The 23,897-nt window shown below is 33.1% G+C and overlaps 1 protein-coding gene across 1 annotated transcript in view; it reads left to right on the plus strand.

The window, feature by feature from the left end:
- Window positions 1-23,897, plus strand: part of LOC108678216 (potassium channel subfamily T member 2) — a gene marked incomplete at its 5' end in the record, with an annotated part of 82,820 nt that overhangs the window by 53,158 nt on the left and 5,765 nt on the right. Inside the window, 14 exons of the mRNA XM_047885201.1 lie at window positions 726-839; window positions 2,418-2,567; window positions 2,760-2,767; window positions 3,070-3,173; window positions 4,113-4,218; window positions 5,499-5,626; window positions 6,349-6,465; window positions 7,370-7,532; window positions 11,697-11,753; window positions 13,608-13,781; window positions 16,027-16,212; window positions 16,815-16,949; window positions 18,994-19,071; window positions 23,667-23,766. Of these exons, the coding sequence (XP_047741157.1) occupies window positions 726-839; window positions 2,418-2,567; window positions 2,760-2,767; window positions 3,070-3,173; window positions 4,113-4,218; window positions 5,499-5,626; window positions 6,349-6,465; window positions 7,370-7,532; window positions 11,697-11,753; window positions 13,608-13,781; window positions 16,027-16,212; window positions 16,815-16,949; window positions 18,994-19,071; window positions 23,667-23,766 (1,620 nt within the window). The remainder of the gene's footprint in view (window positions 1-725; window positions 840-2,417; window positions 2,568-2,759; window positions 2,768-3,069; window positions 3,174-4,112; window positions 4,219-5,498; window positions 5,627-6,348; window positions 6,466-7,369; window positions 7,533-11,696; window positions 11,754-13,607; window positions 13,782-16,026; window positions 16,213-16,814; window positions 16,950-18,993; window positions 19,072-23,666; window positions 23,767-23,897) is intronic.

Raw genomic sequence — 23,897 nt, forward strand, 5'->3', positions numbered from 1 at the left:
ACTTTTTCACGATATAAATCAAGTTGTGGCGGTTGTTTGGTCGGTCATCCTCTGTTAATTATCTAATAAAGTTCACTATTGCATCAGACAACAGGATTTGCATTTCCTTTACTTGTCGGCGTACTTTATCAATAAATAAATTTGTTTTACAGTGTTACTTGACTAAATTCAAATAAAAACAATTGCCAATTAACGAGTACTTAATGCATGAAATGATTAAGCGTCACTGATGTCAATTCTACCAGAATTTTTAAAATGGATCAAAATTTATCATTAATGTTTCATGTACAGTGAACTTTTAAGGGAGAATCTTTACAATTTTTAGCACCGTTTAAATTTTCGATGACTACAATCATTCCATTAAAAGAATAGTAAAAAGCTATTATGGTTTTCCAACCAATTTAATTATCCATATTATATTCTTAACATAAACAATACTATCTATTAGGCTAAGAAGCCTCCATTACAAACTCAAGATTTACACTTAGATTTTCTCTTTGAAATGTTTACCCGCAAATAATTTTTTAATCGAAAAAGTTCAAGAGTTTTCAGTCACATTTTTTCTATACTAGATATTTTTGGCGTTTTTCTAGAGGATCTTGACAAAGTTTGACCGACCGACAATCAGCCCAGAGAATTTGAGGTCCAAAAGCGGTTGCTCTGATGTTGACCTTAGCTGCTCACTGTTTCATCCGCCGTCACTACTCTAGGTCTGTCGCTTCCAGTTTCCGTGAACGAGCTTCAACGGAAATTAGAAGAAGAAGTGGAGAAACGAAGGGAAGAATGGGAGGCTGGACAAGGAAGAGGAGTCTTGAGAGAAGAGGCCCTTATCCGCGACCGTGAGTAATTTTCTGTACAGTACGGCAGAAAAATTATAATTCCTTCCAAATTGTGTTTTCTTCTTTCTTTGACGGGGCCTTCCTCGAGTTGTTGGTGTTCGTGACAGGAAGTCTTGATTTTCTGAATTTCACTCTAGCTCTAGCTAAAAATACTGGAAGCCTAAATGACCTCGGTCTAGTTACTTTTGTTTGGCCTAGAAAAAAAATCTGCTGAAAATACACTTTGTAATGAATATTAATTCCCACCGCAAACACACAGTTTCCCTTAAGAGTATTTGCGCTAATCATGGAATTAGTAACAGAGTTATGTTGCGATAGAAGGAAACTTTAAATAATTTTCCTAAAACATTAATCCTGTTACCCTGAGTACCATCGTCCACAAGCGGTACTCCTTACCATACACCTATAATGTATAACTCGCGTCCGAATTTCCGTTGTCCTTTTATGGCGAGCTGATAAAGAAGGGACAATCCAGATACCCAAGAACCTAACTTCAAACGTCGTATATAAGCAGATCCGGTTACCCATAACCTGGATGCTATCGTCCGCAAGCCAAAATAAAGCTTCCTTAATCATAAATCAAAATGTGTAACTCGTGATTGAATTTCTAGGTTGCGTTGTGAGGAGCTACTGAAAAAAGACCCACAGAGACACAACATAACAATCCGTCACACATAAACTGAATTCTAATAAACTGAATTTCCGCAAGCAAAAATAAAGCTTTCTTAACAATAAAATTCATTGTGTAACTCGTGACTGAATTTCTAGGCTCGGAGATGCCGAATAAAGGCCTTCAGAGGCAAGCGAAACTGAATTTTCGCAAGCAAAATAATGCTTCCTTAACAATAAAACCTAATTTTGTAACTCATGACTGAATTTCTAGGTTCAGAGCTGCTGAAGAAAGACCCATAGCGCCTCAAGCTAACATCCCCTCTTCTATATACTGAATTCTATCGTCCGCAAGCAAAAATAAAGCATTCTTAAGAATAAAATTAATTGTGTAAAATAATTCACAATTAATTAAATTAATTGTGTTCCTAGGTACAGAGCTGCTGAAGAAAGATCCCCAGCGCCACAAGCTAACATCCGCCTTGTTCTATAAACTGAATTCTATCGTCAGCAAGCAAAAAATGAAGCAATAAATGTAATTTGTAACTCTTGACTTAATTTCTAGGTACGGAGTTGCTGAAGAAAGACCCCCAGCGCCATAAGCTAACATCCGCCCTGTTCTATAAACTGAATTCTATCGTCAGCAAGCAAAAAATGAAGAATAAATGTAATTTGTAACTCGTGACTGAATTTCTAGGTTCAGAGCTGCTGAAGGAAGACCTGCAGAGAGGCACAAGATAGCATCACGTGTCCTAAAAACTGAATTGCCGCAAGCAAAACTAATGCTTCCTTAACAATAAAACGTAATTTTGTAACTCATGACTGAATTTCTATGGTCAGAAATGCCGAAAAAAATGCCTTCAGAGGCCCAAATTAACTTCCCGTGTCCTATAAACTGAATTTCCGCAAGCAAAAATAATGCTTCCTTAACAATAAAATTCATTGTGTAACTCGTGATTGTGTTCCTAGGTACAGAGCTGCTGAAGAAAGACCCCCAGCGCCATAAGCTGGAGCGCGCAGACACCACAAAGAGCGAGAGCCCTTCACTAGGCACCGCTCACTTCCTAGACGTACCGCGCTCCGACACCGCCGGCACGCTGCTTGACTACAAGCGCAGCGGTGGGCCGAGGGAAATGTTGAAAATGGGACCATGAAAATTACTTTTAATTATGAATAATAATAATAATTAGTATTAGATATATTGATTAATGATAATTAATAGTAATACTTCTCTACTTTTTTTCAATGCATGCCTCTCATTTGTATATATGTATGTATTCTATACATGTTAACCAGTGACGTATGTGCTAGCTTGTAAGGTTGGTGCTAACTGCTAACGTACACGCTAACTACTAAAGAACTTACTAAGTAGGAGCGTTCCTACTGACTAAAAAACTAACTAAAAACGTACATACTAACGCACCTATTAACGTACCAACAAACTAACCTACTAATGTACCAGCTAACGTACCTGCTAATTATCAACGTACCCAGCAGATTGCCGGCTCTCGGTTATCATGCGCGTGCCAGGATTTCATGCGCGTGCCAGGATTTTAAACTAATAACATACCTATGAACGCACCTACTAACCTGTCTCTTATACACATNGGGTTCGTCGCAGAACCTGGCGGGCCACGGGGGCGGCGGCAGCGACGAGGCGAGCGGCGAGAGCGACGACGAGCTCGACGATGAAGTGCCGTGGCGCTCGCCTTCCGAGAAAACTTCGTCAGATTATATTTTTTATTTTAATTTATTTATGTTAATTAATTAATTAAGAATTATATTTTTTGTTTTAATATGTTTAGGTTGATTAAATAATTAAGAATACTCTTTTTCAAATTATTATTCTAATATGTCCGAGAAAACATCGTTAGATTATATTTTTTATTTAATTTTTTATGTTAATTAATTAGTTAAGAATAATTTTTCAAATTATTCATGTGGGTTGTATTGATTTAACATTTAATCTTGTTAAAAATTAGTCGTGAATCGATATTGGCGGTATTTTTGCTTTCCAGTAGAAGCTACTGGTCCACATGTAAACTTTTGTAATTAATTTATACTAGAGGGTACTGATCGATTTGTATATATTCTATTCGCTCTGTAGAGACTAGTCACTAGTTAAATACCTTCAATCGCTCTGTAGAGGCTTTTAGTCGCTCTGTTAAGTTTTCTACAACCAGATTTACTAACGGCGTTTCACCTTCCATTGCATTAAACATTTGCATTAAACATTTATTTATATTCACTCAGACCAGTGATGACGTATACTATAAATTAACTATTTATCAACTACTGTGAATATAATTCAGTAAATAAAGTAATGCTCTCTTTATTCATTAATTAGTTTAATCTATGTTCTCAAATTTTGTATTTTATACTTCGGGAACTGTGATGACGTATACTATAAATTAACTATTTATCAACTACTGTGAATATAATTCAAAAAATGAAGTAATGCTCTCTTTATTAATTAATTTATTTAATCTTCATTGCATTAATTTGTGTTTCATACATCGGGAACTGTGATGACGTATACTATAAATAAACTACTTGTCAACTTTTGTAATTAATTCAAGAAATAAAGTAATACTCTCTTTATTAATTAATTTGTTTAATCTTCATTGCATTAATTTGTGTTTTATACATCGGGAACTTGTGCAGAATTGTGAAAGGTTTCCCGCCGGTGTCTCCGTACATCGGCGTGAGTCCCACGCTCTGCTACCTCCTCAAAGAGAAGAAACCTTTCTGCTGCCTCCAGCTGGCGCAGGTGCTTCTTTAATTTTACTGATGATGTTCAGAGGCCGTACTTTCTGAAATAATTACGAGTTCGTAACCCCGTCAGTCTATATTCTCCATATAATAGGTCAGTCTATATTCTCCCTATATTCATTCAGTCTATATTCTCCCTTAATTGATTCAGTCTATATTCTCCCTTGATTCAGTCAGTCTATATTCTCCCTTGATTCAGTCAGTCTATATTCTCCTTTAATTGAGTCAGTCTATCTTTTCCCTATATTCAGTCACTCTATATTCTCCCTTAATTAAGCCAGTCTATATTCTCCCTTAATTCAGTCAGTCTATATTCTCCTTTAATTCAGTCAGTCTATATTCTCCCTTAATTCAGTCAGTCTATATTCTCCCTTAATTCAGTCAGTCTATATTCTCCCTTAATTCAGTCAGTCTATATTCTCCCTTAATTCAGTCAGTCTATATTCTCCCTTAATTCAGTCAGTCTATATTCTCCTTAATTCATTCAGTCTATATTCTCCCTCAATTCAGTCAGTCTATATTCTCCTTAATTCATTCAGTCTATATTCTCCCTTGATTCAGTCAGTCTATATTCTCCTTAATTCAGCCAGTCTATATTCTCCTTTAATTCAGTCAGTCTATATTCTTCTTTAATTCAGCCAGTCTATATTCTCCTTTAATTCAGTCAGTCTATATTCTCCTTAATTCAGTCAGTCTATATTCTCCTTAATTCATTCAGTCTATATTCTCCTTAATTCATTCAGTCTATATTCTCCTTAATTCATTCAATCTATATTCTCCCTTAATTCATTCAGTCTATATTCTCGTTCAGTCAATATTCTCCCTATATTCTGCCTCTCCCTGTTGTTCGGAATGCGTTCATTTGCTAAAGTATTTTGATTCGCCGTTATTTCCTTTATACGACATAGAAACTCGATGTGAAGCGATTACTTGCAATGAAAAAAAAACTTAACGTAAGGGATCGGTAAGGGATCAGTTTATTATCGGTAAGAGATCAATAATATTGCGGTAAGGGATCAGTTTATTGATATTTTTCTAAACGATCAATTGCAATACCTATTTGATGCGATTTCTTGCAATACATTGGAAAACTCTAGCTCGATGTAATGCAGTAATTGTCACATTTATTTGTGCTTCTCAACTACATATCTCTTCCTGACGGTGAAGTTTACATCAAAATTCTTTTCTTGTAATAAAGAAAAAGATTTTAACTTTGTATTATCTAATAATTGATCAATTTGTTGCCAGTTTTCTACGTTTTGTCTCCCTTTTGTCTAGGTGTGTGAGCATTGCTCCTACAGATCAGCTAAAGAGTACAACTGGCAGAACAGAGCTGTCATCTTGGCTGCTGATTACGCCAGTAACGGAATATATAACTTCATTATTCCGTTGAGAGCGCACTTCAGGTGAGATATTATGTCATCTTAAGTTGAATGTTCGAACACAAGATATTTATTTCACTACATATATTATACGAAGATGAAATATTATACCATCTAAAATTGAATGTTGAACACAAGATATTTATTTCACTACTTATATGATATGAAGGTGAGATACTTTATTCTCTAGAGTTAAATGCTCAAAAACAATATATTTATTTCAGTACATATATACATATACGATGGTGAGATATTATATACACTAAAGTTAAATGATCGAACACATTATATTTATTTCACTATCTCACTTCATATATGATACGAAGGTGAGATGTTATATTGTCTAACGTATGTTCGAACACAATATATTTATTTCACTATTGGACTACATACATACATATATGATACGAAGGTGAGATTTTATCTCGTCCAACGTCAAATGTTCGAACACAAGATTTTTATTTCACTACATGCATGATGCGAACCGATTAATAGGTAAGGTCGTTGCTATGGGTAAACGACCCATGGTCGTTTTCATAGCTATCACTCAAAGTAATTAGTGAGACTTGGTACAAATAGAGCTACACTTTTTGCCTTCTTGCGGGTCATCCTGAACCTGTTTTGCCCAGCAAATCGACGCATCAGGTTACGTGTAGAAAATTGCGGCACTATTCGGACAATGGGACATTTTTCTGAGTGTACAACCTTCATTACATTGTTAAAAATTGCTTTAAATTTTACCACAGATCCAAGTCTTCACTAAATCCAATAATCCTGCTGCTGGAAAGTCGCCCCGATCCAGCTTTCCAGGATGCCATTTCCTGGTTCCCACTCATCTACTGGATGTTCGGATCCATCAGCTGGTACGATTTTATGGCTACGTTTTTGTTCTATATTATGTTCTATACTTCTTAGCGCATTTTCTCATTTGTGGAAAAATTGCACTATTGTGCTCGCCATGTTCGTCTGTCCGTCCGTCCGTCCGTCCGTCTGTCTGTCCGTCCGTCCGTCCGTGACCTCAAGTTTTCGTCGACGAGAAAATGCGCTCTCTGTCACTCACTGCAGTGAGTACTGAGTTATATTTTTTATTCTATATCTCATTTCGTCTTTTCATTAAATCATCGCAGAGTTTCTTGTATAGCATGGCTCTAATAACTGATGCTTGTTGATGAGGAATTTTACTTCTGATGGTACAATATTTTTGGTTGGCTTCAATTTAATCAATAGTATTTATTTCAATGTTACCTTTTAGAGCAATCTATCTTTTCCGTTCGAACTACATTTCTAAAACGACGATCACTGAAACCATTTCCATTCATGATAGGGATTCTGAGGTTGACTATATTGATGAAACAGCTGATAAAACATGTTGATACCTGATGAAATCTTGATGAAACTGATGAAGATGTTGATGACAATGTCCATGAAAAAAAAAACAGACCTTGGAACTTGACAGAAAATCTAGACTCAGGCTAATTCACGGTAATTTCTTATTTATGATGATAGTCTGAAAGCTATACTCATGGTAATTCACTATAATAAGGATAATCTTGGACTGAATAATATACTGATGGTAATTCGTAGTAATTCATTATACAAGGATAATGAAAAGTGTGCAGATGGTAATTCATCATAATTCCTTATAAAAAAGGCTAAGACAGCCTGAGAAGTATACTGATGGCAGTTCACTGCACCCTAAATACTAAACTGTTGGTAATTCATCGTAATTCATTTCATCAAGTATGATGATTTCGTTGATTTGCGCAGTTTGGACCACCTCCTACAAGCGGGTATCAACCTGGCCGAGAATGTGGTCGTTGTCAACAAGGAACTCAACAACTCTGCTGAGGAGGACACACTATCTGACTGCAACACTATTGTTGCCGTGCAGACTATGTTCAAGTGGGCTTTTTATCTTCATTTCTTCCCTGTCAATTATGAATCTAGCTAATAATTGTCATGTATTAATTTAAACAGAATAGCTGAAAGGTGGTACTTAACTTTAAGTTTATTTATTTTTTTCTTTAATTTTATTTAATTTTTTAATGTTGTTCGCGTTTTTCATTTGAGATTTTCCTTGTAAAGTTTAGAGTGTGTGTCGAAAATTTGAATTTATTCATCCGGATTTAAATCACCCGGTCGTAAAATGTAATCCTAATTGACAAGGAAACTAATTGTCGATTGATAATTCATAAATCTATATTTTTCATATGTTCATTTTCCATGTTTGTTCAAAAATAAAGAACTGANAAGGATGCGTCAACTAAAGCGCAATTGCAAGATGATCTTGAATTTCTTTGAATACAGTCTGTCTCTTATACACATCTAGATGTGTATAAGAGACAGAAACTATCCTATATAATTAGGGATCGGAAATACACTAGCAAATTTATTACGCGTAAAATAATTCGTTTGGCAAATAAAAAAAAATTGAAGCTCTTGTTTTCATATTTGTTTGACTCGAACCAAATTGAATTTTTTCCATATTGGTCGCACAAGAGAAATTAGCTACCACGAATCTGGATTGTGAAAACAGATTTCTTTGCCTCCTCTCTACATAATTATAAAATTGTCGTGATGCATTACAAAACGTACCAAAAATAAAAACGAATGTTTAAAAAAAATTCAATATGTCAGCAGGTAAGAATATATATTTTTTAATTTTCCCTGCAATATCACAAAACGTGTGAAAGCTTCGGAAAATACTCCACTCAACTTCTTCTACTCAACTTTATCATACTTAACTTTATCAAACTCAACTTTTTCCAACTCGTTTTTATCAAACTCAACTTTATCTAACTCAATTTTTTCAAACTCAACTTTATCAAACTCAACTTTATTTAACTCAAATTTTTCAAACTCAACTTTAACAAACTCAAATTTTTCAAACTCAACTTTATCAAACTCAAATTGTTCAATCTCAACTTTTTCAAACTTAATTTTTTTTAAACTCAACTGTTTAAAACTCAACTTTTTCAACTGAACTTTATCAAGATTTTCATTGCAAAATTATGTTTTGTAATACTTCGTTAAGATAATAAGATTTGAGTTTTAAAGACTTATCATGCTTAATTAGATTTTTATCAGTGAATATTATTTATTCTGAATTATTATTCAGAATAAATAATTATTCTGAATATTATGAACTAGCAATGCATTTTTATTGTCTTTATTATGACTACTAGTCTTTTACTTTTTTCATCTATACGATGTTTCTATTTCTGTTTCTTAGAAGAACCTCATATTTATAGTTGGAATGCGAATTCATATGATTTTTTATGATAAGTTATTTAAATATTTTACATTTGAATGAAAAAAGGCCACCGAACTGCAGTTGCTGCGTCCGTCAGATGTTGTAAATGTTATTTATTTTAATTAAAATAATATTTATTCCTAATAAAAATTTACATGTTTAACCTGGCAGACGATTACTACATTGAGGAGGAACCAGAAATCAATACTAATGAACCCCGGGATGAGAGGCAGAATGAACTATCTGGAAAGTCGTGTAACATTTCTGTATTTATTATATTTTAACATTTAGTTTATTATATTTTTGTAGTTTTTATATATATAAAAATATATATATTTTTATATATCAACAATATATGGGCCGCGACTTCGTTGTTAGGAATTTCAAACATTTGTACCAAAAAAATAATAACGTATGGATGCTGACATCTCTGTTATAGACATCAAAACATATATGCTCTAAAAACGATGGAACTTAATAGGAATGAATAAATTAATTCATCATATGTATATGTAATATTTTTTTCCGCAACCTATTCATACGAGAACCTAGTCACGTGCTGAAAAAAACCACTTCGGACCAATCTGACGAAATTAGAGCGATTACCGATATGATAACAGTATAATAAATAGAAAAATCACAAAACAACTTAACAAAAAAAACTTTTTTACTAATCCAATCGCGCGCCTATGACAAACAATTTTAAACAGAAGTCAAAAGATATTCATTCTACATTGCCAAATAATTTTTATCGTTGTTTCTTTCCATCAGAGCTCGTTTGGTACCGTCATGTCTTTTTACGCCATGGAATGTGCCTAATGTTCTATTTTTCATATCATACGTATCTCATCCATCTCATTTCCCTTGTTCGTCGCATCTTCATCTCATTCCAATTGCAAAAAGATGGTATATTAGAATTCAACATATGTGCATAAATGGTTATTTAGAAAGAAAATTCACATAGTACCCATTCTAAATTTGAAGAATTTAGTTAAATTACCATTTTTCAGTGAATTCCATCATTTTCGATTAAAATAAAGTAATCTTGATATTTAACAGGAAATTCTTGATAAAAAACTGTTTATGTTGAAAAAGAAAGTTTCTTGGCTTTGTATCTTACATGTCGCCGTTACTGGTGGAAACATTTGTGTACATTTGAGTTTTCAATGTGAAGATTGGTAGATTTTCTACATACATTTAATCTTTCCGCTATATTTTCTCTACATTTTCTTTTTAATGTAGTGTTGTAGTCTACTATTGAGCGGAATTTTTTTGTAAAATAAATGTGTAAAAGTTTTCCGTATTCCGTATTTCAAGGAAACGGCCTGATACATTTCCCTCTTTTGTCAGGAAAAACAGTCTCGCATTGACCAGAATATTTCGACTATTTTGAAAATGATTATAACAAATATTTTTCCTTTTAAGTTAGATGGCAAGACAATTTCCCTCAAGTAATCGTGCTTAATTTAACATCGTATTGTTACTCATATTCATCGACAGTCGGAAATTAGACTATGTCAACAAACATAGTCTAATTATGTTGAAATATAGTCCTTTGTCAGGCATCAGTTATCTCAGCGTTTGAAGCATCAGCGAGATCAGAGAATCTTGTGAATCTGTCAAGAAAATTTTAAATGCTTTGAAAAAATATCATACAAAAGTATCATCGTGATTCCCGAGTTTTTTCAATAATTTCAATTTCTCGTTTGTTTAAATATTTACATATCCTTTAATTTATAACTTCTCTTCAACGTAGTTATTTATTTCACGTACACTTATTTATTATCAGTATAGGCTGGCAGAATTTCTTCTCTTAAACAAGTTTTGTTAAAGACCAGAGAATTAGTTTTATTTATTATCATACATATTTACCTCGTGATGATTCATAAGCATTAATCAATCACAGAATCCCGCTACTATATTTTATATTGCATCACAATCACATTTTTACAGCGAAATAAATCGCTAAAAATTTTTACTACACACACATGACTTTAACTTGCATGTTTTGCTCAAACCTCAAATCAATAGTATATGGCACTCAAACTTGGCTAATTGGTAATCTTTTAATAGCTCAATTTATTTATACAGCAAAAATTCGTACTAGACTACTTATATTCATTTATTCTCAATTTGAATAAATCTAAGTCAAAGATTATTAAATTAAAGTTATCCGTCGTCATTATGCGTGCAAGCATTTAAAACAACATAAACTATAATAATTATTTACCATCTAATTATGGATAATAAATATCATGAAGTTTTGTTTATACGCTGCTTTTTATAGAAGCTTTATTTTCAAAGTTTCCCCATCTTACTAAAATGTAATTGTCAAAAAAATTGATTAAAAATTCCTCGTCCTAATACCATGGACTGGTTAATTGAAATTTTGCAATTTTGTAACAATATTCATGAATTTCTCTGCGATTAAATTGAAGCGAATTAATTAAACCTGATAAAATTTCGTAACTATATTCATGAATTTCTCTACGATTAAATTGAAGCGAGTTAATTAAACCTGACAAGATTTTGTAACTGTATTCATGAATTTCTCTACGATTAATTTGAAGCGAGTTAATAATGCCTGACGAAATTATTAAACTATATTCATGAATTTCTCTACAATTAAATTGAAACGAGTTAATTAAACCTGAAAAAGTATGTAACCATATTAATGAATTTCTCTACGATTACATTGAAGCGAGTTAATTAAGCCTGACGAAATTTTTTAACTATTTTCATGAATTTCTCTACGATTGAATTGGTAACTATATTCATGAATTTCTCTACAATTTAGTTGAAGCGAGTTAATTAAGCCTGACGAAATTATACTGTGCGCAGACTAGACTGGAATGCTTGCGTCGTGACAGCGCCATCGCTGCTCTTGAAGACGCGCAGGTTAGAGGCTGTTACTGTCACATTGACGCGCACTGCTTTCTGTGTGTCGCATCTCTTTCAAAACTATCATGTTTGTCCAATAAATCTTTGAAATTATCTAGCAATTCAATGAAAGCAATTCTCAGATACGTTCACCTGAAAACGCACCTATTATCTAAATTTATGAAAGTGTTCAAATATCATTATCACAAAAATATTTCTTCATTTTTCCCCCACATTATCATGCACACTTGTTATGGCCTCAACAAAAGCATACGGTTTACCGAGACTTGATGGAAAATCAACGGTCTAGTCATTCATCAATATATCTTCGTTAATAGAAAAGATAGCAGGAGGAAAATATTAGTAAAATATTGACCGCTATACGTATTATTTTCTTACTATTACTACACTATTCCTATTTAGTTCATCCAATAAAATGAATACAATAATTATATGATGTAAAGTAGTCCCCTTCATAACTGAAGACATTTTAACTTCACCTTTCATGCTATTGAGATGTAAAACAACAGTTTTAAATTTTTGAAACATATCATGTGAACATTTAATTATTTTGTATATTTTATATCCATATATATCATTATATAATATTAAAAATTTATCTATTCATTTCTTTTTTGCTTGACCGCGTACTGAGATTTAAATGCGTTTACTGTATCTTTATTTTAAATTTTTTAGATTTTAAAGTTAGGAAATTTCAATATGAAATCCATATCATTTCTTGTACTCGTCATGGTAGTTAATAGCTTGACTTTTTATTAATATACTGCAAAACTTTGACTTCTTTAAATTAATAGGTTTTCGCCTCAAATTAATATCGTTCATTTCCTATAACGTTTCTTTTTTCTCATTAATTTAAATTAAAATCTTTTGAAACTCCTAGATTACTTTATGGTCATACATGTGATTACTTCTCGGGGCTGGAGAGATAATTAAAACCTCTCGTCAACCTTCATCTGATTGGTTTTCAAAGAAAAAAACATTTTCATTTAACCAAAGTGGACTTTAAAAAATGTAGTGGAACATAAGCTTCGCAAATCAATGCATTGAATTCTTACTAGGCAAAACCCCGATATTAAAATAAATATTGGCTATTAAACATACATTGGTTATAATAAATATTGGTTATTGAACATACATTGGTTATAATAAATATTGGTTATTCCAGTCGTACGAAAAAAATTTGTACCTGAACTCGATCGATACGAAATGAACCCATTTCAATTTGACTCATTTTAATGGCATTGACTGGCAGTGAAAAACTTTTTAATCATTTTTTGGGGTTTCTTTCAGTGAAAATTATATTAGAAGCAAAACCTTAATTAATTTCTGCATATTAATTTCTAATGTAACTTTTTTAACACATTAATGCAGCATTCAAAATGCTATTCTGAAATTCGCACAAAGTTCTGTCTCTTCTGACGTTATTTAAGTCCGAAAATCCTTGTTTTTATTTCGTATTTTGAAAATGAAAATTCTTCAGGTGCAATGAGACTTACTTTTGTTTTTCTTTTTTAATTTTGTATAATTTTGTAAATGTGCGGATATTAATTGGTAATGTGAGGAGCTGTTACTTTTAATTTAAATATTTGTTGTGATTTTATTATTAATATTTAAATTGATTATTTAGTTGATAAAATTCTAACTTATGTCCAGGAAGAACCTAATTATTAATCAGTTTTTTAATCATTGAACAGCTATTTTCCTTTGATAGTTTCTTTCACCATCTTATTTCTGATCATTTTTCAGTTTGATGCCAACTGTAGATTATTTTTTATATATTTCTGACTCAATCATTATACATTTTTTATTCTCTGTATTTGTATGGATATTTTTGTTTTTTCTGAACTACAGGAAAAATCTGAAAGTGTCGATGCTGAAAGAGTGAACAGAAGACAAATTCGTGTTTACGGCGTCAATGGCACAACACGCACACGCAAAAAGAGTCTCTATCGTTCAAGTTTCCACCGCAAAAATACCGTTCGCAAGCCAGTTTACTACTCGGAAGTCATTTCGCAGTTGGAGAGGGTAACGATAACTTGTTTTATAACGAAAACGATAACTTGTTTTATAATAACGCTGTTGGAGAGGGTAACGATAACTTGTTTTATAACGAAAACGGTAACTTGTTTTATAATAACGCAGTTGGAGAGGGTAACGATAACTTGTTTTATAACGAAAACGGTAACTTGTTTTAACAATTTCACAGTTGGAGAGGGTAACGATAACTGGTTTTGCAACGATAACGATAACTTATTTTGAAAATTTCACAGTTGGAGAGGGTAACGATAACTTGTTTGATAACGATAACGATAACTTGTTATATAACGATAACGATGACTTGCTTTGATAATTTCGCAGTTGGAGGGGATAACGACATCTTGTTTTTCAGCTTCCTGGCTTTGCGAAACTGGTTCAAGAATGGCGTTCGGGCTTTCATGATTCATTTCATCTTTTCTTATTATGCATTGTTTTTTCAACTTGTGCAACATGCTTTTAAATTCATATAAATATGTTGCTGCACTATTTCCCTCTCGGTTTCATTGAGGTGTTACGCTATTCTGGGAACTGCTTTGAAGTATTTGCTACAGATATATTTCATTCTTCCGATTTCACTTGTTGAAGCGAAATTTCTTGATNCCTGAATTTTGTTGGGGAATCTTCCCTGCATTCCCTGAGGGAGCTGTTTGCCGTACATTTAAAAATTGTGCTTCCTAGCTTCATTTGATATACTTTTTAAACACCTCCCGTCTTGCATAAGCTTTTCGAGAGCGGCCCTATCCATTTAATTTGCACGTTTTTTTCAAGCTATTTTTTCAACTATTAAACTTAATATAAATTGGTGTGAAATATTTTATAGATGAAGATTTAGTTTTCTAAAAATTTTACACATTATTGTATTGCTTGTTTGGTAAAATATTTCACTATCTGCACCATGATGACCAATACTATAGGATGTCATACGAATGTTCCAGTTAAAGAAATCACTAAAATAAATCTTTTTCTATAACTAAACAGAACTTTTTGTAACGTACGCAGGTTAATCTCCCATTCACAGCAATTACTAAAAACATCATGCTAATTATTCACTGCAAACTATCAATATAAATAACTTATAACTATAAACATAAATAACTTTTAATGATAATAACTTGATGACTTATGCGCACAAAGGGTTATTGTTTTACAAATGAAGGGAATTATCTACAAACTCTGCGTAGTCCAGGTAAATGGGAACAGCTCTCTTCCTCATTTGGGCTTCACACAATTTTTTATCAAAGTTCAATGTGCAGTAAATAATTTTAATGCAAATTAACAGGTTTGACTTTTGTATACCTTACAGTTTGATAGAATTTGAGAGGATTTTTTTTCCAAATTGCAATCTTAAAAATTTTATCCGAAAATATTCAAGGTAATCATAAAAAATGTGGTTTTAACTCTCAGGGTTGCTCAAAAGCAATTTTATTTCATGTACAAAACATTTTCCTGGTATTAGACTACACTCTGAAAAATACGATCAGTTATATTGTCTAACTAGTGACAAAATATCTCTCGCACATCACGAGCCGAGAGCGGACGTAGCACTGAGACGCTCTTTATTCGGGCCAAGCTAGGTCAGGATGACCCATAACTGGCAAAAAGATCATTACTATTTGGACAAAAGCCTCGCCTATTTCTCTGAGTACAAATTAGGTGACTGAGGACTTTATAAAAGACTCTGATTACACTCTAGGTGACTGAGAACCTAATAAAAGACTCTGAGTACACTCTAGGTGAGTGAGAACCTAATAAAAGACTCTGAGTACACTCTAGGTGACTAAGAACTTAAAAAGAGACTCTGAGTACACTCTAGGTGACTGAGAACTTAAAAAAAGACTCTGAGTACACTCTAGGTGACTGAGAACTTAAAAAAAAACTCTAGGTACACTCTAGGTGACTGAGAACTTAATAGAAGACTCTGGGTACACTCTAGGTGACTGAGAACTTTATAAAAGACTCTGATTACACTCTAGGTGACTGAGAACCTAATAAAAGACTCTGGTACACTCTAGGTGACTGAGAACTTAAAAAAAGACTCTGAGTACACTCTAGCTGACTGAGAACTTAAGAAAAGACTCTGAGTACACTCTAGGTGACTGAGAACTTAATAAAAGACTCTGAGTACACTCTAGGTGACTGAGAACTTAAAAAGAGACTCTGAGTACACTCTAGGTGACTGAGAACTTCATAAAAAATATCACGATTCATTAATATATGATATTCATAATTGCAGCGGGAGAAGGAGCGAGGCTCGCACATCTCATACATGTTCCGGCTGCCGTTCGCTGCGGGGTCGGTGTTCTCGGCCAGCATGTTGGACACTCTCCTGTACCAGGCCTTCGTTAAAGACTACCTCATCACCTTCGTCAGGTTACTGCTCGGCATCGACCAAGCTCCTGGCTCCGGTTTCCTTACTTCCGTAAGTCCTTTTTAAGTGAAATTGAGAGTATAAATATGTAACTTCAATGACTTAGTTCCGGTTTCCTTACTTCCGTAAGTCCACATTTAGAGAATCTGAAAGTATAAATATGTAACTTCAATGACATAGTGTTGGTATTAAGTAATTGAATTTTCAATAAAACTGTAGCGCATTTATGAATTATTTAATTATAATTTAAAATTTATAAATTTAATGATGGGATATTGAGCGAGTTGATATCTTGAAGTATCCATGAATATATCCTTTGAAAAGCAGCTAATTGCCATGACACTCTAGCCTCTCCAAGTTGTGATCTGTAGTTTTTCGAAGTTTTTATTACCTGTATAACTAAAATTCCATATCGTGGAAACTGAGAAGAATATTTTTGTACTGATTCTTTCATTGTTAGTAAAAAATTTATATGTACAAAATCTTCTCAAAGGTGCCAAATGCCGCAAATATTCTGAAGGTAATACCCTGAAGTCTACTTTCTAAGTAATTAAACACACGTTCCAAATCTATATACCTGTCATTAAATAAATACGTTAATTCATTGTTTCTTATGCCATTATTTGATTCCATCAATTATTTTTTATGGTCAGATGAAAATCACGAAACAGGATAAATGGATCAGAACGTACGGTCGTCTATACCAGAAGCTGTGCTCGACAACGTGTGAGATTCCTATGGGTATTTTCAGAACTATAGATACTTCAAATCTCGAGCCAAGTAATAACGTAAGTATTCGGTACTGTTCTAATACCTCTGTGAATTTTTTTTAATTTTTCGTGTCTCATTTTGAATCTTATTGTTTAAAGAGAATGAAATGTGTTCGGTGTTGAGTATTGTGAAGCACACGTAAAGCGTACCATTAAAAGCAGAATGAAACATGTTCGGTGTCAAAATTTTGTTGTTTGTTGATTTTCTGCAAGATGGTTTAATTTGAAAATATTTTTCTGCATCTTTGAAAGTTTTTGTGGAGCTAAATTTCTTGCAATAATTTTGTTTTGTCGTTGACATTATGTGTAGCGATTGGCTTCTATTTATCTGAAGAATACATATTTGTGTTGTGTGTTGTGAGTATAAATGTTAGTAGCGCGTCTAGTGATTGCCACGTTGCAAGTTAACGATTTAACACTCATTACTGGCAACATGATTGGAGGCATTCGAGTGCCCTCCCAAAAATTTTTTGCCACCCAAAAAATTTTTGCCGCCCCAAATATTGTCTGCCACCCAAATACTTTTTGCAGCCCAAATATTTTTGGCCGCCGCAAAATTTTTTTGCCGCTTAAAATTTTTTGCCGCTCAAAATTTTTTCCCGCTTAACATTTTGCCGCACAAACTTTTTGTTGCCTCAAATATTTTTTTCCGCCTAAAATATTTTTTGCTGCCTAAAATATGTTCTGCCGTTTCCAAATTTATTTTTGCAGCCCAAATATTTTTTTGTCGGCCAATTGTTTTTTTGCCCCACAAAAAATCAACTTTTACTTTAAAATCAATTTTAATGATGGGATGAAAATAAAGATTTGTCTCTCGAAAATGACTTCGTGTTTTAATGTGTTTCAAAGCATTATTCGAGAAGTTATCTTATTTTCACATAGCTAAACAAAATGCACAAATAAGTTCGTGTATTGGTGTATTTCAGTTCATTTTTATGAGAATAACTAATATCTTTTCAGCGTTTAAAATACCTATATCGTGTAATAAAAAATCTACTGTGTCCTGATAGAAAATATAGTCAATTTTTACTGATCATTTAACAAACTTGAAATTTTTTCTGAATTAAACAAGAGGTTTGAACATAGCGGAATTATTGGTCACAGCGTAGTTCTTATTGGTATTTCGCTCATATTTTTCGTCTCATTGTAATAAAATTAATTTGTTTCTTCAGTCTCCAGATGAATGTTCTGATGTAAGATTGTAAATTGTGTATACATGTGACATTGCTGAACATATTTAGTAAAACTTTGCCTATCTTTATTATTACTTAAATTTTATTTTCAACCTTGAATATAATCGCAGGCGCTCAGTGTTGTTTAGTTCGACCAAGTGTAATTTAAAGTTAATCATTTGATAACTCATAGCATTAGTACGAGTCTACAATCAGTTAAAATTCTGCCAATATCATCCTTAAAAAAAATTAGGGGGCTCATTTGCATGGCTTTTAAAAATTTACAATTTAAAGCCGTTTTGAAACTTTTCATCGGGATTCTTTTCATTATATTTATTTACATTGGAATACTTGTGCCTGAATCTATTGTAAGACTCTTCTCTCCATGGCCAGAATTGCTCCACAGTTAATTTTTTAAAAATCAAATTAGCCTAGAGGGTCGGCAGACTTAGCCATTATAGCAAAGCTACATACAGGGTCCGCCATATTTATGGCAACGCATGTTTTTTGTTATTTCTCAATGAAACTAACAGGTGCATTGTTGTTTTATTGNATACCTGGTTTAAGGTGCCATTAGGACTTAACATGGCAAATTATTTCAAAAGAACATTAAATGGACTAGTGAAACAACATTATTGGTCGAATTATTTGTAGCTAATATTCTTCTACAAAAATTAATTTCTATTTCTTTACCTAAAAAACAATTATTTAGCACTACTCTACGATTAGATGTTGCATACTAATATAATTTTTTTCTTATTTCCAATAACAAATATTCCATTGTGATTAGAATCGTTTATTTTCCTCTGTAATTTTTTTATTAACTTTTCAGTCGCTCATCTCCTAATGGAAATATTTTCATTTCAAGATGATCTCATGTTTATTTGCAGCTTGCTTCTGTGTTCCCAGCATTGTGGAAATCAGCCGAAACCTTTTCCAATTTCCCTTTCTCGAGTCTCAACCCCGAGGTAATCACTGTGATGGACCGTTAACCGTTGATTTAACGTTTTGAACGGTAACCGTTGATTTAACGTTTTAAACGTTAACCGTTGATTTAACGTTATGAACGTTAACAGTTTATTTAACGTTTTAAACGTTAACCGTTGATTTAACGTTTTGAACGTTAACCGTTGATTTAACGTTTTAAACGTTAACCGTTGATTTAACGTTATGAACGTTAACAGTTGATTTAACGTTTTAAACGTTAACCGTTGATTTAACGTTATGAACGTTAACAGTTGATTTAGCTTCATTAACGTTAACCGTTGATTTAACTTCATTAACGTTAACCGTTATTTAACGTTTTGAACTTTATCCGTTTATTAACCGTTTATTAGATAAAAGGTATAATGACCAGTAAATTCATGTGCATCTTTACATCACGAGATTCTATGTTGACGTTTCTTAAAGATTCGGTTATTTCACAATTTCGTAAAGTGTATTAATTTCGTTGGAGATGAATCTTTAATCTTAAATCATTGGGGATGATGTGGAATCTTTAGATTTGTCAGTGAATTAGATGCATGTGAATTGGAAATATTTTACATCGTGGTTGGAACTCGTTGGTCTACCGTCAATCCGTCATAAAAAAAGGAATTAGTTCAGCCATTGTTTTCTGGTGTGAAGGGAAAATGATTTTATTTTTCCATACCTTCTAAAAATAAAAAAATAGTTCGTTTGAAGTTCAAAGTATTTCCAATCCATTTCTCATGTGCTAACTCCATGTTAAAAATTGTTTCAGTAACTTTTTTATGACAGGATAAATTAGAACTGATCGTGTCACTTGGCTTCTCCGTTCGTGGCAACATTTATGTCGAGTTATTGGTACCGTATCTTTATTAATCCTAATTCTTTTACTCATTATCGGAAAAAAATATGTAGCATTCTGCAAAGAATGCCACAAAGAAATTCTACAAATTAAACGAAGAATGCTACTATTGACAGAAATTATTTGAATTCTTCTGATCCTACAAATGAAGCCCCAACATAGAACCTCGGGAATGACATGCCGGCAAACTTTTATAGACGAAGCAAGTATGGAGAGAGGATTCAAGTCATTAAAATTTTATTTTCAGGAGAATTTAATTTTCACCTAAATACTATTTCCCTCCTAATCCCTGCCTCCAATTGCTTACATTTTTTGAAACTTACTTGCATCCTAACACTATTTGCTCCCTAACTCCTAGCTGCCTCCCTACATGGCTTTTGATTAGGTCGCCTGCAAGTTTAACGTCATCCTCAGGGAAATGAGTGGGATTTTGTCCAAAGAACGATGCACTTGTTGCCCTATTCGGGTCACTCTGACCCAGTTTTGCTCGGCAAAAATACGTACTGTGAGTAAGAAAGTGTCGTTGATTTGGAGAAAATTACCCATCTATTTTTCTGGATGCCTAATCCCGTTTGTAGCGACTCCTTGACCTCGTTTCCACGAATTTGGGAGACCCAACAAAAAAATAATCCTGGAAAATACTTGCTTTTTCTATCATTTCTTTCATGTACGTGCCTCAAGCACCTCATGTGTTAAAGTTGTCGGAAGCCACTTACTTCTCTGTCATTTTTATTTATGATGTTACAGTATAGAACACATAATATCCAAGCTATCAAGTATATTATTATGTGTTTTCTAATGTCAAGTATATATGAATATCAATTATTAGATTACTAATATCACGTATATTCTTACTAGAATACAAATACCATTAATCTGTCTTAATCTGCTTCGGATATCAATTGAATGGTTTTAATCGTGCAACATTTACATTGTATTCATCCATCTACTTCTGGATGAAAAGGATGGAAATTAACCAATGTTGAAATCACCGACCACTAAGAAAATCTGCAAATTTTATTATTATCTTATTATGAGTGGATTAATAATCCACTCATCTTTAAAGATTTAAACTAATGCTTTATTGAAGAGAAAATGTAGCGGCTTCAGATAATTTCACAATGAATGTTGGTAACACGTTGCCCTCTACGCTGATTTGGAGCCGCACACGGACTTTTTTCTAGAGTTACACACGGACTTTTTTCTAGAGTCACACACGGACTTTTTTCTAGAGTCACACACGGACTTTTTTCTAGAGTCACACACGGACTTTTTTCTAGAGTCACACACGGACTTGAATTTTTTGCGGATCCGGCGTCCGTGGCACCGTAATTTTTTATCACGAAAAGAATGTTTAAAATACACCGTATTCCTTGCCTAAAACTAGCAAATTTCTCCATACAAATCTTGGGGCCGTACTATCAAAATTAGCTTAAGTACACTCAGTGGGCGAAGTACACGTAGAGGCAGATTTCTTAACATTTATTGATTGGTTCCACTATAGAATATCGTCAGTGATTGGCTGGCGTAGTTACAAACTCGTTACTATTTTTTGATAGAACGGCCCATTCGTAGAGTTTTATCTTCACTTCTGCAACAGATGCCGAACTGCATGCATGTACATTCGTTAAAATATCTAAATTACAAGATACATGATTATTGAGTCTTGATGTGTATAAATACTCTCGTTCCGTGTCAATACATGAATATAAATTATGTTGATTCGAAGAATAAATTATTAGTGCACAATACCGTTCCTCAGTCCACCACATCAATCCTTGAATAGATTAATTATAAAATTTCCTCAATTTTTCCCTAGTATATATTATTTGCTTAACAATCTCCGCATAATAATTTATTCTATGTATATTTTATCGTAAAAATAACCTTATATATCCTAAAAAATGTTTCATTTTCTTTTGTCGCCTGCAATAACCTTATATATCCTAAAAATTTTTCATTTTCTTTTGTCGCCTGCTTTATGCTACAAGCCTTTTAAATTTCCACCAACAACAATCACCGGACAACGACATCCCCTTATTCATTTACTGAATGTCTTTACACAAATAATTTAATTTTAAACGTTTTATTTATATCATGATTATCCGACCTCGTTAAAACCACTTGATCGTCGTTATCATCTTCGTTGCATGGGAAATTTCGGATCAAGAACTCGTATGAGCAATTTTTAAGTATGAATAATACCCTTTTATTACAATTTTTCTGATTATTACACTAACTCTCACACCCTACGAGAAGCAGAAATCTTTGGAGGCGTAAAATAAATATTTTATATCATAAACGTTTTATTTTTCGCTACTTAAACTGACTTCATATTTAACAGTGTTTTTTTCTCAATTCTGCTGGACTTGAACCCAAACTTGGTAGTGTTGCTCTTCATTCAATGATTTTACTACTTAATTTGACAGTGTTTCTCTACATATGATTGATATGATTTCCAATATGCCCGTGTTCCATCTTCATGAGATCTATGTAACTCCATATTTGATAGTCTTTTCTCCTCTTGTTTTAGATATACAGGGTTATACTACATGATGGACGCAATTTAATGAATTCGTATTTATTCATGTATAAATTCAAAAATAATCATTCATGCACCAATGGAAAGAGAAATAGCTGCTGGTAGATGCGGGACGTTAACAGCTTCCTTGACGTAACCCAATAAGAAATAGTAAGATGGAGTGAGACCAGGGACCATACTTTCAAAACTTGCTAAGTGAACGTAAGTACTTACGCACTATTTTCTTGTCTATGATTGGTGGATTTTGCTCGAAAGGCCGTCAATGATTGGCTGATGAACTAACGATCTCTTAACTTTTTCTGAAAGTATAGGCCCAGGTGATCTCGGTGGCCTCAAGTGTAGAGACAGATCTTAATTTCCTATGAGTCCTATCCAACGCTCAGGGAGTGGCTGATTTAAAAAGTTTCAGACATCAAGGGAGGCATGCAGATTGAACATTTATGAAGATCTAAAAAAACTTTCAATCTTTCTTTTTCCATTGATATGTAAATTTTTCATTGTGAATGAAAATGGGTAGCATGTTTCGAGCATCAGTTTTAATTTTTCGAAGCTTAAATATCAACTGACGGTATTTCTGAAGCATGGATCTTGCTGCTTAACTTTGTTTATGAGTGTTGGCTTTATGAATTCATTTAAAGGAATCTTAGCTTTTTTCTATTAGCCTATCTATAATTTTATTTTTTTGTTCTAAATTTAATAATTACCAATTCCCTGTAAATAGGTCTTTCCCGAAATTTAAATAACAAAAAATTTTCAATAACAAATTCTGTTTGTCAATTATTATGGTTATTAATTCATAATGCGATTGCATTTCTAGTCTGACATCTTCTGATGGAAAATTATTCTTTTTCTTTATTATTGGCATATGTAACTTGAAGTGAAATACACTAATTTACTACTGAAACACTTCAATGTTGATGTACTTCATGTGCAATCATTGAAAATATTGTATTAGACACTGTGTGCAATTTCAAAATCGCCAAAATAAATAAAAAATACATTTATTCGTGTTGAATATAATTAAATTTATTCAGTCAAAAATTCTTGTAAATTCAATGGATTTTACATTAAAGTTTATGTTGCCCCGAGAATTTATGTACATATGTAAAATTCATGCCAAATTAATTCCGTGTGACACCACCAGAAGCATTCAGCTATTTCTATGGCTATATATAATTTTTTTCCGTTCTCAGTTCTCCTTGAACATTTCGGATGATCCCAAAGAAGGCCACAGCAACCAGATCGAGAGAGCTGAGATCGCTCAGCTCGTAAGATCACGAATGACCAGTTTAGGTGAGTTCAATTTAAAAAAATTATGTAATTCATTCCGTTGTTTGATTATATTTTTTACAACCAAAACACTATATTCTCTAACTCAACATAAATAACCTAACTGCAAGCTTCTCAGTGCAAGATTACTCTGG

Source organism: Hyalella azteca, unplaced genomic scaffold (genome assembly GCF_000764305.2).
Source record: "Hyalella azteca isolate HAZT.00-mixed unplaced genomic scaffold, Hazt_2.0.2 contig17292, whole genome shotgun sequence".
Taxonomy (NCBI): Eukaryota; Metazoa; Arthropoda; class Malacostraca; order Amphipoda; family Hyalellidae; genus Hyalella; species Hyalella azteca.